This window comes from Thunnus albacares, chromosome 21, assembly GCF_914725855.1.
Source record: "Thunnus albacares chromosome 21, fThuAlb1.1, whole genome shotgun sequence".
Lineage (NCBI taxonomy): Eukaryota > Metazoa > Chordata > Actinopteri > Scombriformes > Scombridae > Thunnus > Thunnus albacares.
This window is the reverse complement of record NC_058126.1, coordinates 27,840,327-27,855,749: the sequence shown is the minus strand read 5'-3', so window position 1 is coordinate 27,855,749 and position 15,423 is coordinate 27,840,327. Positions and strand designations below refer to the sequence as shown.

At 39.5% G+C, this 15,423-nt stretch overlaps 1 protein-coding gene across 1 annotated transcript in view; it reads left to right on the top strand.

The window, feature by feature from the left end:
* Window positions 1-15,423, top strand: part of rsu1 (Ras suppressor protein 1) — a 71,113-nt gene that overhangs the window by 20,315 nt on the left and 35,375 nt on the right. The window contains exon 5 of the mRNA XM_044339750.1: window positions 12,654-12,772. Coding sequence (XP_044195685.1) covers window positions 12,654-12,772 — 119 coding nt within the window. The remainder of the gene's footprint in view (window positions 1-12,653; window positions 12,773-15,423) is intronic.

Below are 15,423 nucleotides of genomic sequence, written 5' to 3'. Positions count from 1 at the left end.
TTTGCTGCTGCCCTGAGGCCAGGCTTGTCTACTGTCTGATCATCCTCCTGTTTCCTCCATGAACACACACACACACACACACACACACACACACACACACACACACACACACACACACACACACCACGTTCTACCTCAGTCACTAGATTCCCTATCTCTATCTCTGCAGTCTCTCTCCACAGTGAAACACAAATCGCCCCCTCAGGCTGTCCCAGCCTTTGAGCCTTTCTGCTTGATTTGTTTCATTAGGCTGTATGACAAGACGGCAACCAAATCAATGGGTCAGAGAGCTTGATGAGAGGATGGTCTAACTGTAGGTTTTATCCTGACATAGTTTGACTTTAAGATTTGGTCAAACCACTAACCAGTGATACTTGAACCTCAGCTAGAACACACTTTATTTGCCTTTGCTATTTTGAACATAAGTCATGCTCAAGCATAAATAACAAACAATATACTGATTTTAAGAGTTCATTTTTTGTGTGTGGGTAACACAAAGCATAAAAAAAAAATCCAGTCTCAAAAATAGAGCCTCAAACGGCGATTCCGGGGTTCAAGCCAACACGGATATTAGAGGTTGAAAGTTTCAACAGCTTAATTAAAAATATCCCGTGATTTCGTGATGTCTGGACAAACTGTCATTGATTTATGGCCAAATATGCGCGAGGCCCATGCACGTGTGTGGAACTGGGGATGCCCCGATTTCAAAATAGTTTTACACAAACGGTTTAATATTGTTATGAATTATATAGGGCTGTAGTCAAACAAAGAAAATCTTGGTCGACTAAAATCGTACATAATCTTCAACTAATCGATTAGTCGTGCACACGCACGGGGGGGGGGGGGGGGTAACGGGACAGAGTACACAGTAAACTCGGCAGCCATACATTTCTCTGTTCTGTATTTCTCTGTTCTGTGTCTTCAGGTTAGGCTAACCCATTGTTGCTAACTTCGGAGCTAACCTCCTTTACTTTTCCAGCATTTGGGAAAACAACAGACGCGACTTTGTAGCATTTATTAACTGACACACTGTAGTCTGTACTGTACTGACAACTTACTATTAACCTTTTCCTCTGCCCCGCTCGCATCCACCGTCACTTCTCTGCCCCTCACTCTTTCCCACTCGCTACGTAAACATACTCCTTAACAGAGCCACGCTACCAATAGTTTCTGTACCGGTACAGCGCTGCACAGAGACTCCCAAACGCTGTCGATTTCCGAATGAATAGATATTCATTTGGATATCAAATATTACAAAACATTTTTTTTTGGCCTGGCAGGGGTTCTCGTTGTGTCATTATGGAGAAACACAGATTCAGTAAATGTTCAGTACAGTCAATAAACGTTAAATAACGGATTACTCCTGGAAAGCTATTGATGTAGCACTTTTCTCCTTATGAAAATAACACAGAGATTATTCGACCAATGAGAATTTAGTCGGATGAGAGCATATCGACCAACTAATCGACCAGTCGACTAGCAAACTACAGCCCTAGAATTATATCCTGTGAGTTTTGTAATGATTGGACAAACAATTTCTGATTTATAGTCTGAGTTGTGTTATGCCACGCCTATTTTTTGCATTTGTAGTGCCCCCTAACAGTCAATTTAAATGAAGCTTTCGGGGTATGTTTCAGGTACTTATGTGGACATATCCTGCAAGTTTTGTGATGATTGGCCCAACAGTTGTTGACTTTGGTCTATTTATGTGCTGACCCACGCCCTTTTGACGTTTATTGGTCAATATATCTATATATCTTGAAAACTAAATAAGACATCAACAGGCTTTATGCAACTTTTGATAAGCTTGGTCCAGTAATGATCCATAGAAAATCTACAGAGACCCACAGTTTAGGAGGAGATGCCAAAAAATGTGTTTTTCAGAAAATTCAAAATGGTGGAAAATCTATCTAGGCATTTTGTTTATGAGACTTACTGTTCAAAAATTATAGGCCAAAATGTAAAGTATGTTGTTATAGCGCCACCATCTGGCCAATTGGGATCATATTTCTTGGGCAGCACTTGCACACAACTTCCAATTAATCTGCAAAATCTCATGTCTCCAAAATTTACCGTCTCACAGGAATTAGCACAAATATATCTGAATAAGAGAAAAAAGCACAAAAAAGGGTTTCGGCCCTTTAGGCTTGAACCCCTAATGATTTTGAGGTGTGTTTTTGCATTTGTGTAACACATTGGCGAGGGAGGTTTAGTTCCTCACCTGTTGGCTAGAAATGCCTTATGTGTCTGTTTAGATATGAATGCAGGCTCACACAGCCTGGGTGGCACTGACAGGAGGATTAGGAGGGGAGCCTTTGTGTGTATTGATCCACAGACAAACATAATCTGGATAGTGTAAGCCTCATACTGCTATTCAGGCTGTGCATTCACTTTTCATTGTCTGTTTATTTTTCTGTTGGCTCTGTGTGTGTGTTTATCCATTTTGTGTGTGTGTGTGTGTGTGTGTGTGTGTGTGTGTGTGTGTATATGTGTTATGGACATGCCTCTGTATGTTTGAATCTAGTAAGTGCTTAATCTCATTTGTCAAACACACATAACAGATTTGAAATAGAGTAGTTGTCCCTATGACCTATCAGTTACTTACACACACACACACACACACACACACACACACACACTCACAAACACCACGCATAAACTCAGCTGGTGTCTCTTACATCATTAAATCCTCTCTGTCTGCTAATCTGTCTGCCCATGCCTTTGAGCTGCTCTCAAGGCTACTTATTTGGTGACTGACACGGGTGATGGTCAGTCCACAAGGACAAGCAGCAAACTAACCAATAAACTGAATTTGGGGACAAAAAATGAAGTGCGCTAGCAGCAAGTCATCACCATCAGAGCCCCGTAGCACAGGGTCTCCCAGCATGCAAAGAAGCATGTTGTGAATCACCTTTCAGTCGTATCTACATTTACTGACATTTGCTCTGCCCTGTTATTGTTCATGTTGTACCTGTCACTGTCACAACAGTGGAGAGATCCTTTCCAAAGATAAAACAAATTAAAAACTACTTGCACCATGGCAGAGGAGACTGAATGGACCAGCTGTCTTGTCATCTATATATCCCAGAACCAGAGAGTTTGATTTTACACTGTTAATGATTTTGCACAGTGCAAAATGTGTCAGATGCCATTTGAATAGCATTTATCATTAGGTGAAGAGGCTTTAAGTTTTAGGAGGGGGTGTGTTCTGATCAGTTGCTGTGCCACCCTGTTATATCTGTTTTGTGCCAACATAGCATGTATTTGTTAAGATGTTAAAGGTGCTATTTTTGATAGTAACGCAGTGTTTCCCACAGGTTGAGAATTTACTTGTGGTGGACAGCTCGGTGTGTGATGGTGCAGCATGTGACAGGCAGGTTCAGTAATAAACTAGCCAAACACAGGTTTATGAATAACTCACACTTATATTCAAGAGATCAAAACACTGAAACTCTGCCTTTGGCAGGGCTCTACAGTAATTTTTTTTTTCAAGGAGTACATGTGCTCCTAAATGAAAACATTTAGAAGCACACAAAGAAATTTAGGAGCACAATGAAAAATGTTCAAGTAACACAATTTGTTACATGCATATTTATACTGCGAGTGCGTGCGTCTTCTTGTGTGCAATTATAATGTGAAAACCAGTGGAAGACTATGGAAGTGGAAGACCCTAGTATCTACTAGACACTAGGCATGGGCCTTAAAATATTGACAATTATATATTGACAATTGACAGCTTTTTAAAACATTGAGACACTGAAAAATATTTTTTTGAAAATTTGACACATTTAAAACAGCTTTTAAAACATTGACAAATCTGTTTAATAGCATATACCACCAAATCACACATTGGCCCATGCCTACTAGACACAATTGCAACTGTTTCATATTAAAAGCTTTCCATCTGCGAACCAGCGGGAGGCTTTTATTGTGAAGCAACTAGAGGAAATGCTACGTGTTTGCATGTGAGTAAACCAGATATTTTGGGCTATTCTGTTAGTGGACCGGTGGTCAGTGTATCTGCAACCACTGGTAAGTGGCTTAACTGTAGGCTTGAGGTAACATTACCACTTCACATTCCACTCACATTTAACAATCACAGTTGTCTTGTATTCAGCTGATATGTTACGTTTGTAACAAAAGATTACGGTAAGTTGCAATCTTTACTTGCACATGTTACTTGTAAATTATTTTTCTGGTTCGCACACATCTATTTTTAGCGCCAAATGCAAGTGAAATACTCACACTGTAGAGCCCTGTTTGGTTCAGAGTTGTTCTCCTCAGCCTTTTGTCATTTGCGCAGTTGGTATTCCCTGTTGGAATAATGAATTTTCCTTGCTTTGGAAAAAAACATTTTGAACGCCTGTGTGTATAAGGCGTGGGACAAAAAAATCGATATTGCAACATATCAGGATATCTCCACTTGCGATAAGTTATCGATACACTGGTGCCAAGTATCGATATATTCAACAGGATTGCTCAGAATAAATTCAGCTACTTTGGCTTACCACTACCAGAGCACCACTACCCTCCGCCTCCTTATGGAGGTGCCGAACAAATTAGCGACGGTCAGATGGACGGCGATTGTAGGTGACAATGAAGAAGAAATGCAGGCAAAATAACCAGCCATAAGCAGCTGTTGTCAGACTCTCCGTGTCTGTGCTGGAAACACAGAGTCCGCTAGAGCTTTGACAGTCACTAGAAGGACATTCATAGCCCTTTGTTAAAAGTTTATGTGTCATACCTGTGTTACAGCTGAGCTAGCTGAGAGGCTCTCCAGTGTGTGTCTGTGTGTTTGTGGGGGAGTGTCAGCATGTAGCCGGAGCCCCGCTGTTTATCGTGTTAACGTTTAGCCTACCGTTGTCACTTGTCAGCCCTGAATATCTTGTTAAGCTCTGAATACAGCAGTTAGTTATCAGCAGGTCCTTTGCTGTGTTTACTGCCATAGAAAAGGAATAAATCTAATAAATTATTAGCACATCACCACCTTTCTGTTGTCTCTTATCAGACTTGCTAACTCTACCAGCAGCTCTGTGAGAGGCACAAACTGAGGCTACAGTTAGCAGTGTTGTAATATTAATACTTGGTGGCATTTCTGGGGCTGTAGATCCACTGGTCTGTGTAAATTGTAAAATGACAATTGCACTCTTGCAGTCTTGATTGGAAAAAAAAAGGAATTTGTATGGGCAGGTCTTAATCTACCTGGACTGGCTGCCCAAGTAGAGTCTATGTATGGGAAATGCTCTTATTTAGCCTATCAAACTTGTGGAAAAATAATGTCATGTTATCATGGTGTTTGTGTTTATGTCAACAATCCAATTTAGTCAAGTCCTCCAGACCTTGTGAAGAAAATGTTATATGTTATATATAATATTCTCATAGTTTTAAGATTATCTGTGACTGCCTCATAGCTTCATGATCTTTCTGAGCCACTTGAAAACTACCATATTGGCCTGAATATAAGGTGACCCTATCGAACCCCTAAGGTTCCGCAATGTGATATTTTTTATCTTGTGCACACAAGATATTCATCTTGCGGGAACAAGTTATCTTGTGTGAACAAGTTATTATCATGTGTGAACAAGTTATTTTTCTTGTGTGCACAAGATAGTTTACTATAAATTCATATGCGTCTCTGATGATTTCAGATGCACACAGCCACCATATAAGGGAGAGAAAAGAGCTAATCAAGTTTTATTTTCACCTCGGAATGTCATACAGTGAAATCTGTACCGCTCTTGCAGGTAAACATGTGATTGTCATCAGCAGGAATCATTTGCTGTGCATACAGAAGGACAATAGGCTCAGCCAATGAAAGGACTATACAGATTTAGGCTGTGTCTTTGACTTTGCCCAGGAACAATTACAGGGTCCTGGGAAGATGCATGGGTATAGATGGATGTTTATGAAGTGCCAAGAAAATGGCCCTAAAGGAAAAGAAGAAGTTAGAGTCTTATTAGCTGAGCTGGATCCTGAGGGGTCAGCGTACAGACAGCAACAGAGACTTCAGAGGAGACAGTACTTCACAAAGGGACCCAATTACCTCTGGCACATCGATTCATATGACAAGTTAAAACCTTTTGGTCTGTGTATTAATGGGTGTATCGACGGCTTTGCTCAGAAAATAATTTGGCTGAATTCCTACAAAACCAGCAGTGACCTGCGAGTTATTGGGGGCTATCTGGTAGAATCTTCAGAAACACTAAGTAACTGTCCCAAACTTGTGTGCGTTGACCGTGGCAGAGAAAACTGCCTTGTCAAGAGCTGCAGAGACATTTACGCACAAACCATGGAGATGATTTGTCGGGAGAGTGAAGCTACCTCACTGGAGTGAGTACAAAACCAACACATTGAGAGTTGGTGGGGCATCCTCCGGAAAGGGGGTATGGAATATTCAATCCAGATTCTTGGGGAGCTACAGGATGAAGGAGGGTTTGATGGAGATTTACTGGACAAGGCCATACTTCAGCTGTGGCAATAGATCAGGTATGATGATTGAATGTAGTCTATTTCACATGGACTATTCGCAAAACATTGTATCAGGCAATTAAAATGACTTGTGACTATGACTTATTCAGTGATGAATGTGATTATCCAGTATGTTGTTTCATTTTGCTCATTATAGTAGACATTTTATGTTTGTTTTTAGGAAGAGCTGAATAACACAAGGATGTCTGGAATGCACACCGAATTCGACCTCCAAAACTCAGTGTGTGTTTTGCAGTTGTGTTCCTTGTGATGAAGATATCTTTGATCTTTGTATGGCACTTGTGGAGGAACTGGGCTTACAGTTCCTCAGTAAAAGCTCTCTGGAAGCTATTGATCTATATTAAACACCAAGGAATGTCATCAACATACAATTAAGTGATGACTAGATATTTTTTTTGTAGTTTTAGCCTACGAGTTATACCTTTCTCACCTTTCTCATGTATCATCAGTAGCAAAGAACTACAACAAACAGTGATCTGTTTTATTTGAAAAAGTATTATATAAGTAACGTTGGGCGTATTTAGAAATGCAGGAAATGTAAAGTGCTTTAAAGAGCCAGGCTTGTATAGACATTATCTGCTGTGAATTATAAAAAGCTATTACTATTCTTAACATTATTGTATTACATTGAACAATGCATCAACAATCATTTGTGTATAACTGTATTAAGAACAGAGTCTAGGGGGTCAATTTGAAAATGGCTTAATATATATTATATATTATATTTATATTATACACTTAAGCAAATTAAATAAAAAAAGTTGAAACCATTACTTACTAAATAATATAAAAACTGAATTCCTAACCTTTTATTCAAGACTAACAGATGTAGGGTATTTTTTAACAAAATATAAATAAAATGAAAATAAAACAAAACTTTGTTTGTCCACATGTATGTGTTTTATAAATAATAAAGTAATTTACGGTAGGCTACGGTTCTTTGGCATAAAAGACAGGTTTATGCTTTGAAAATGATTTGACTGGAATGCTTACCCAAGCCTCACTTATTGACAGTTGATTTTAATGTTAATGAGAACTATAATGTTATGAAAACTATAAAAGTGCAGGCCACTACACTTCAAATGATTGCATGTACTGTACTTCTTGACAGCTGTAATATCAAAATCTTTAGAACAGAAGCACTCAATTTGAACTATTTTGTCTCCATACTTTCAAATTATTCAACTTCATCAATCAAACTTCTTGCTTAATGGTACAAAGCAATAATTACAAAGTTGTTATTTATTTTACTCTTGACAGTCCACTGAACAAAGGCAGTTTGCAACAGGAACCCAACATGATAGGCATCATCACATTACTTAAATATTGTACTGGGCAACCAAAATACTTCAGCATTCGTTATTGTAATGCAACTTAACTGTTTGCTTCTCCACATTATGTAATTGACACCAGACCAACATGAACAACATCTCAGTGAAAACATACACTGTGTGCTCTATTGTTCTTTTTTGTATAATGAAAAACAAACAAGTGTGAATTTCAACATCTCAGAAAACATGCACGCCTACTGAGCAATTTGAGGTATATACTATATCCATCGCCCAAACTGAGCTGTTTAGAATTGCATTGAAATCACTGCAGATATCTGAATAGTTCTGATAATTAATTGGTAACATGAGATAGCATCCACATATGTTTATTTTAGGACGACACTGAAATTCACAGGTTTCAATGAAGTTGACAGTGATGTCACTTCCAAACAGAAGATCAGTACAGAAGCGAGGGAAAGCTGTAAGCCATTCTCATCCAGTTCCCCAACATATCTTTTCAGGTGTCTGGCCACACAGCTCTGTGCTGCATTCATGGACAGTGGAAACTTTAAGATGTCTTTCACACACTTTGGTGTTTGAACTTGCTGTTGTACAATCTCTGCTAATTTCTGCAGTGTCAAAGCTGCAGCAGGACCCTTCAAAATAGGTCTCCAAACATCCAACTACAAACATGGGAGTTTGTATGAGGGCTTTGTGACCCAGCTGTGTCACAAGTACAGAGATGTTTTCTTCAGTTGGAATCTGATGGCATTCAGCTGAATCGAGAACATCGATGAGGGTGTCCTGATCAACAGATCCAAAGTTCTGTAGTGGTATTCTTCCAGTGGCTTGCCACTAATGAGTTTGGTTCTCATGTCTTAGGTAGGGGGCCTTAACATTGGCACCCACAGTGCATCTGCTGTAGAACTCATTCCCAAATTCACATGAGCAGTCTCTGAATACACTTTTCATTTTACGAAAACATGTTTGAGGTCTTTTAAGATGTGTGAAAACTAAAACAACTGCATATATGTTTGAACTAATAAATGCATCAAGTACTATCAAAATTGGGCTTCGGCGTGGCATTTCGGCTCTTTAGAGTTCCCCCTAGAAAATTTCAAAGTTAAAGCCCCCACCTTTAAATTTGACATATATGTACGAAATTGGTAACAGAAGCCTGTTGGAGCCATACCCTAAGTTCAACAGGAAGTCCGCCATTTTGAATCTACTTTGCATTTTACTCATAAAGTGAAGCCATTGACAGGTGTTGTATTTTAGAGGTTTAACCTTGGTGACTTCAAATTTGGTAGGTTACATGTAAAAACTTTTTTTATGCTAAATTGGGAAGCTTTTTAGTTTTCATGGAACACACCTGGCATGGCATGCTGGACAATTTTGCCCAAAACATGTTGGGGCATTAAACGGCAAGTTGTTGTAAGTCCACTTCACATTGTCCGATTCTCATGTTTGATAAGAGTTCAGGCCTGAACACATCAAATGTCAATATTGAGTGATGGTCATAGTGCCACCTACTCACAACAGGGAGTTGGCCTTACGTGACAAACGTCATCCGATTTGCATGAAAATTACATGGTGTGGTCTACACATGATATACAGCAACATGACGTATAATTAGTGGGTGTTCTCTGGCACCAAATAGTAGATACAGGAAGTGACAGTTATCTCTATGCAATGTCCAGTATTCATGAAAATGCATATCTATGTCAGTTGCCCTCTGGTAAATGTATTGCTGCATTAATATTTCTCTTATATCATACTGTGTATGGGCAACAGGAAATGAAGCCTAAATGACACACAGTTTATCAAATGTGTACACGATTTATAATAAGTCATCTCCAGCACCACATACTACACAAAGGAAATAATATTTTACCCATTTATGTAGTGTCTGATAATACTGAAAATTCACAGACATGTCAAAAGACCCCCAATAGTGATACCACTGCTGACACGTGCGAAGTGTGAGGGCCTGTAGTAGTAGTATCTCAAAAGTATCTTGAAAACAGCTTGACCTAGAGTCAAAATTCTTCCATCATTTTAATCTCTCAAGTCATCTGCATCTTTGCTCAAATGTTCTTCTGTCAAATTTTGTGAATTTTTCTCAATTTTCTCAAAATTCTATTTTTGATATCTTGTCAGAAACCGTTGGGCCAGTTGTCCCAAAACTTAGTCATCTGTAAGTGTCACTGATTATAAGTAGTTAAGGAAATTTCAATATGTCAATCCGTTTTGAAATTATACATTTTTAAACCTGTCTTGAAGTTCTTAGTTTTACATAAACTGTCATAAATCAAAATTGGCTTAAGCTATTGTAACAAAAGTTGGTACACATGTTCAGATGCTAGGTCTGAGCTTTGCTGTGTAGTCCTTGGATATTCTGCCACCAGTGGGTGCCACAAATGCAAAAAGTTTATATCTCAACCCATGTTTTCATCAATATTGCAGTCAGAACTTCCAAAAATCATCTAAATTCCACTTTAGGTCCTAGAGAGCTGATTTTTTTTTCATCACAAAGATTGCCTCACTGCAACCTTTGGTCAATTCAGAAGTCCATTACGCTATATTTTTCAAAACATGCAAAATCAATTAACATCTATATCTCCACAAGTCTTCATTCATATGCCATCAGAATTGACACAGAAATTATCTACATGGTAAATATTAAGCATTTCAAATGGTGTTCAGATTGGTCAAATGGTGAGTCCACAGTGATATTCAATATCTCACTGTAATTTTTACTGTATGCACCTTTTCTACTTCATCTACTTTTAAACAAATTTCAACAAATTTCACCAAAATCTTTGGCAATACACCCGAGAAAAGCAGGTTGATGTGGGTTTTTTCAGAATTGTATCCCCAACAGTTAAACTGTTGTGAATACTTTAAGTTTTGTCACTCCCTCTCTCTGCCTTCTGTTTGTGAGGTTGGTTTGGTTTCCTAGCTCAGGAGCTGGTGGGCTGGTTTGGAGAGGGAGTCAGGAAACTATCTGCACCTGGTTAGTGTAAGCATCAGCCTATTTGGATGGCTTCCTTATTAACTTCTTTCTGTTCTCTTCCTCCCAGGCCTCCACCAGCTAGATGGGTTAGGGTTTTGTGTGTTGTTTGCACGCATCACACATTCATTCATCGAGACGCTGCATTCATTACTGACCTAGCTGTCTAACATTATTATTATATTTTATCTTAAGCTGACAATTAATATTATTTTAGAAACTTGATAATAATCATATGATTGTTATCAAGTTAAATATGTAATTTTGGTAAATATTTTAACTTAAGCCGCATTAATTCCCATAGACCTTTGTTGTATTAAACATTGAGGTTATGAAAACAAGAGACAGTGTGTTCACCAGCAGAGCCCATAGCCCAGGGGTTAAGCTGCTGACTATGAACCACACAGTATCAGATTCAGTACCTGAGGGGACCTGTGACAGTTGTCACTCCTCCTCTCTTAACCTCTCTTTAGGCCACCAGAATAACTCACCGTTTTACAAAATCACTAACATACTGATTCACCAAAAAAATATTTCATCATGGTTAAGTGTTACAGATCATTAAGTTATTCACCCTCATTGACTTCAATTGAAACTGAAATATTTTCAGCACATCCACTGAATTGTCACAAAAGTTTGCCTCACTGCAACCTGTGGTCAATTCAGAAGTCTGTTACTCTATGTCTTTAAAATATGCAAAATCATTCATCATTCTTTGGATACTAGATATTACATGTTACAAATGGTGTTCAGATATGTCAAAGGATGAGTCCACAGTGACATTCAGTATCTTACTGTAATTAATACTGTATGCACAACCTTTTTCTATTTTGCCAAATGTTTGATCAAACTTCAGCAAAGTATTTGACAATACACCTGAAACCAGCAGAATGATGTGTAATTTTTTTCAGAATTTTATCACTAACATTTTGACTCTTGTAAGCATTTTAAGTTTAAATAAACAAATATACCCCAGTTTTGCATGTGATGTCATTGCCTCAACTTGTGAGGAGGTGTGTGGAAAACCATGTGCTCAGTCGCGCAGTCAGTAAGTCACCTTCTCTCAGGGATACAAAGGTGCAGGATTCGAATCCCCAGGTGTCCAAGTCCTGTTTGCCAACCATGCAGCAATTCATGCAAGTGGTATGTTTTCAAGTGCTTATTGAGGTCATATTAGGTTGAACAAGCATCCAAATGCTTGCAATCTCATTGGCACGGCTATATTTGTTATTTATGATTTATAGATGACTTTAAAGAATGCAACAAATGTGACTTCATGAGTTCACAGTTGAACCTTGATCGTGTCTATGCTACTGAGGTTTTATACACTACTTCTATGCAGTGCTTTGGGGAACCAAAAAACAAAAGTTAAAAACAACTCACTTTCAACAGAGTGTAGACTTTATGTCTGCATGTACAATATGTAAGTTTTTGTCTAGGTATGCGTGTATGTGTGAGTATGTGTGTGTGTGTGTGTATGTGTGTGTGTGTGTGTCTTTGGTTTGCATGATTTTTTGACTATTTGTGTGTGCATCTTTCACTGGGGCCCATCATTACTAGCTTATACCACTGGAATCATTTGTCCCTTACAAACGTCCTGAAATACTATCATGTTGATATGGAGACTGCATTAAAAACTAGTTTGTTTAAATGAGTGATCAGTTGGAAGCACATGCTCCATGGCCTGCTGGATATCATTTCAATTAATTGGTCATCAAAATTATTGTATCTTGCCTATAATCTTCAGTTAATGTACTGAAAGGAATTTGATTTGAGAAAATGTCACTGTTCTAAAATATTACCTGAATTTGAATTGAAGGCAGGATTGAATGAAGAGCATACAAGAGTGTGTAATGTATTTTTGTATTTTTTGTGCACAGTATGAACCGTCTGAGCAGCTTGCCCAGAGGATTTGGTTCGTTGCCAGCTCTGGAAGTATTGGACCTCACCTACAACAACCTCAGCCAGAACTCCCTGCCTGGAAACTTCTTTTACCTCAGTGAGTTCTCTCTCTCTCTCTCTCTCTCTCTCTGTCTCTCTCACTCTCACTCTCACTCTCACTCTCACTCTCACTCTCTCACACACACACACACACACACACACACACACACACACACACACACAACCTATGGGGGGTGAATAGGGTCACCAAATACCACACACTTGTAGTAGTGCAACAGCCCTATCATATGCATGTATGGGAGATCAGTCAGGATCTTAAGGTAATTGATGTTCTGTGTTTTTTTTTCTACACATCCAACAGGTCAGCCATAACACAAAGAGTGTAAATAGATTGTTAAAAAAGTAACTCTTCTTAGGATGAATCCTGAGCTCCATCACAGCTGTTGATACATTTTTTATTTCAAGTCTAAACTTTGTTTCCTCTGGAGAGTTTTATCTGTCTTTTCAAGTTTAGAATTACAGTTTTCAATTTTGCTGCTTAAATGCAGTATTCCACGATTTGCAGCAGTGACATTACTGTGCCTGGAAACATTTCCAATTATGGAAAGCAACCTCTCTAATCATTAAAGTAAATCCTTTCCATTTAAGTAAATTTAAATGAAACATGTTGACTGTTGTTTAGGGTTTGGGACATTAATGTGATGACTCCTCAGTCCATGACTGATCTGAACACACACACATCTGTTCTTCCACACTGCTGTTGCTTCCTACTGCTTGATCTGAGATGCCACTGTTAGGTATCACCATAGTTTAGTAACAAAATGTTCTACATCTTTGTGCATTTGTGGCCAGTAGAGCCTTTCCCGAATGAGGTCAAGCCCCATGTGGCCCATGTCCCGGTGCAGTTCTTTAAAAACCAGCGGATGGTAGGCTTTGGGAATCACCAGCTGTTCTCAGCAGGAGGTTCTGCAGCACAGGACACCATCTTCATCTACCAGGATCTGTTGCCTTTGTGTCAGTTGTGTGGCTACAGCATCGTGCTCTGCTTTCAACTTAGTCCTTTTTGGCCTCCTGTTCTGCGACTTATGCCAGATGACTCTGGATAGGATTTCATCCCCCTCCTGAGCCTTGCAGATTTGCGCTGGAGTGAGAGGTTGGCCAGTCCCACAAGTCTTTCACAAGGTCCAAGGCGCTGATGTGGATCACTCCAATGCCTCTCCTTTCGTGCTCATGTAGTCCTCAATGTCCACCGGCATCTTAGACAGCCCATCAGCATCTGCGTTGTTTTTCCCAGGACGATAGCATATGGTGAAATTATAGTTGGCCAACTCTGCTACCCATCTGTGCCCCGTGGCGTTGAGTTTTGCAGTTGTGAGCACATAGGTTAATAGGTTGTTGTCCATGTACACAACAAACTATGAAGCATGCTTCAAGTAATCATGGAAACGTTCACCGATGGCCAACTTTTAATGCTAAAAACTCCAGCTTCTTGGAGTGCAGATGGTACCTCTTCTCTGATGGGCTCAAGGTGCAGGAGCCATATGCTATCACTCTCATCCTCCCTTGCTGACGCTGATACAGCACAGCACCCAAACCAACCTGGGATGCGTCATAATGTAACATGAATGGCTTGGTAAAGTCAGGATATCCAAGGACAGGAGGCTTTGTGAAGTGCATCAACCAACTGGTTCAAACTTCCTGATTGGAGCCGCCATCTCCATGGGGTCCATGGTGTAATCCTCTATCACCAACTTGCCAAGAAACTTGCCAAGAAACTGAACAGTTCACACTTCTTTGGAGTTAATTAAACATCGTTCTCCTTATAGCACTGGAGGACTAAATGGACATGCTCCAAGTATTGTTCGAAACTACTGCTGTGTACTAGGCTGTCATCCAGGTACAGGAGGCAAACAGTGTTCCATGCTCCTCTGAAATTCTGCGGGTGCAGAGCTCAGACCAAAGGGTATGCAGTCCCATTCAGAGAGACCTCAGTGTGTAATTATGGCTGTCAACGGACGGCTCTCTTCATCAAGAAAGCCCTGGTGCTAGGCTTTACTGTCGCCTAACACTGAAAACCATGAGCTTCCACCCAGTGCATCCAACATGTCCTGGATCCTTAGTATGGGATGACAGTCAAGAACTGACTTGTGGTTGAGTTCTCTGTAGTTGCAACAGAGGCAAAGGCTGCCGTCTTTCTTACAGACACATATTTACATACATTTTACTTACATTGTGAAGAGGCTTTGGAACGGACACGTAGGTCATGTAGGTCTTTTGTAACACCGTGGCTTTAGGAAGCCACTCTACAAAAGTACACACAACTTGCAGTGGACTACCTCATACTTTATAAGTATATCCAAGCTTATACAGATCACTATTTTTGGATACAGAGGTACACCAGCAACAATACAGACTCAGGACAGAGACTTCTCAGCTTCTCCTGAAAGACCAAAAAGACTGAAGTTTAATGTAATTTAATAAACTGGAATACTTTGTGCATATTTATGTTCCTATGATTATATGTTGCTATGCTTTAGTCAGTGGCATTGTAACTTTTAGTGCATTTGTCCTAAAAAAGATGTTTTTAAACTGGATCATAATTATGTTTTGGAGAAACTCCTCTGCCTACTAGTCAGAGGGGGACAAATTAGCACAAAAGTTAGTGGTAATAGAGGTGAAGGGGTTAGGGTGGTGGAAGCAGAGGGAAGAGTTGCAAGGCCTCAGGGTACATTAGTCATGTACAGTGTA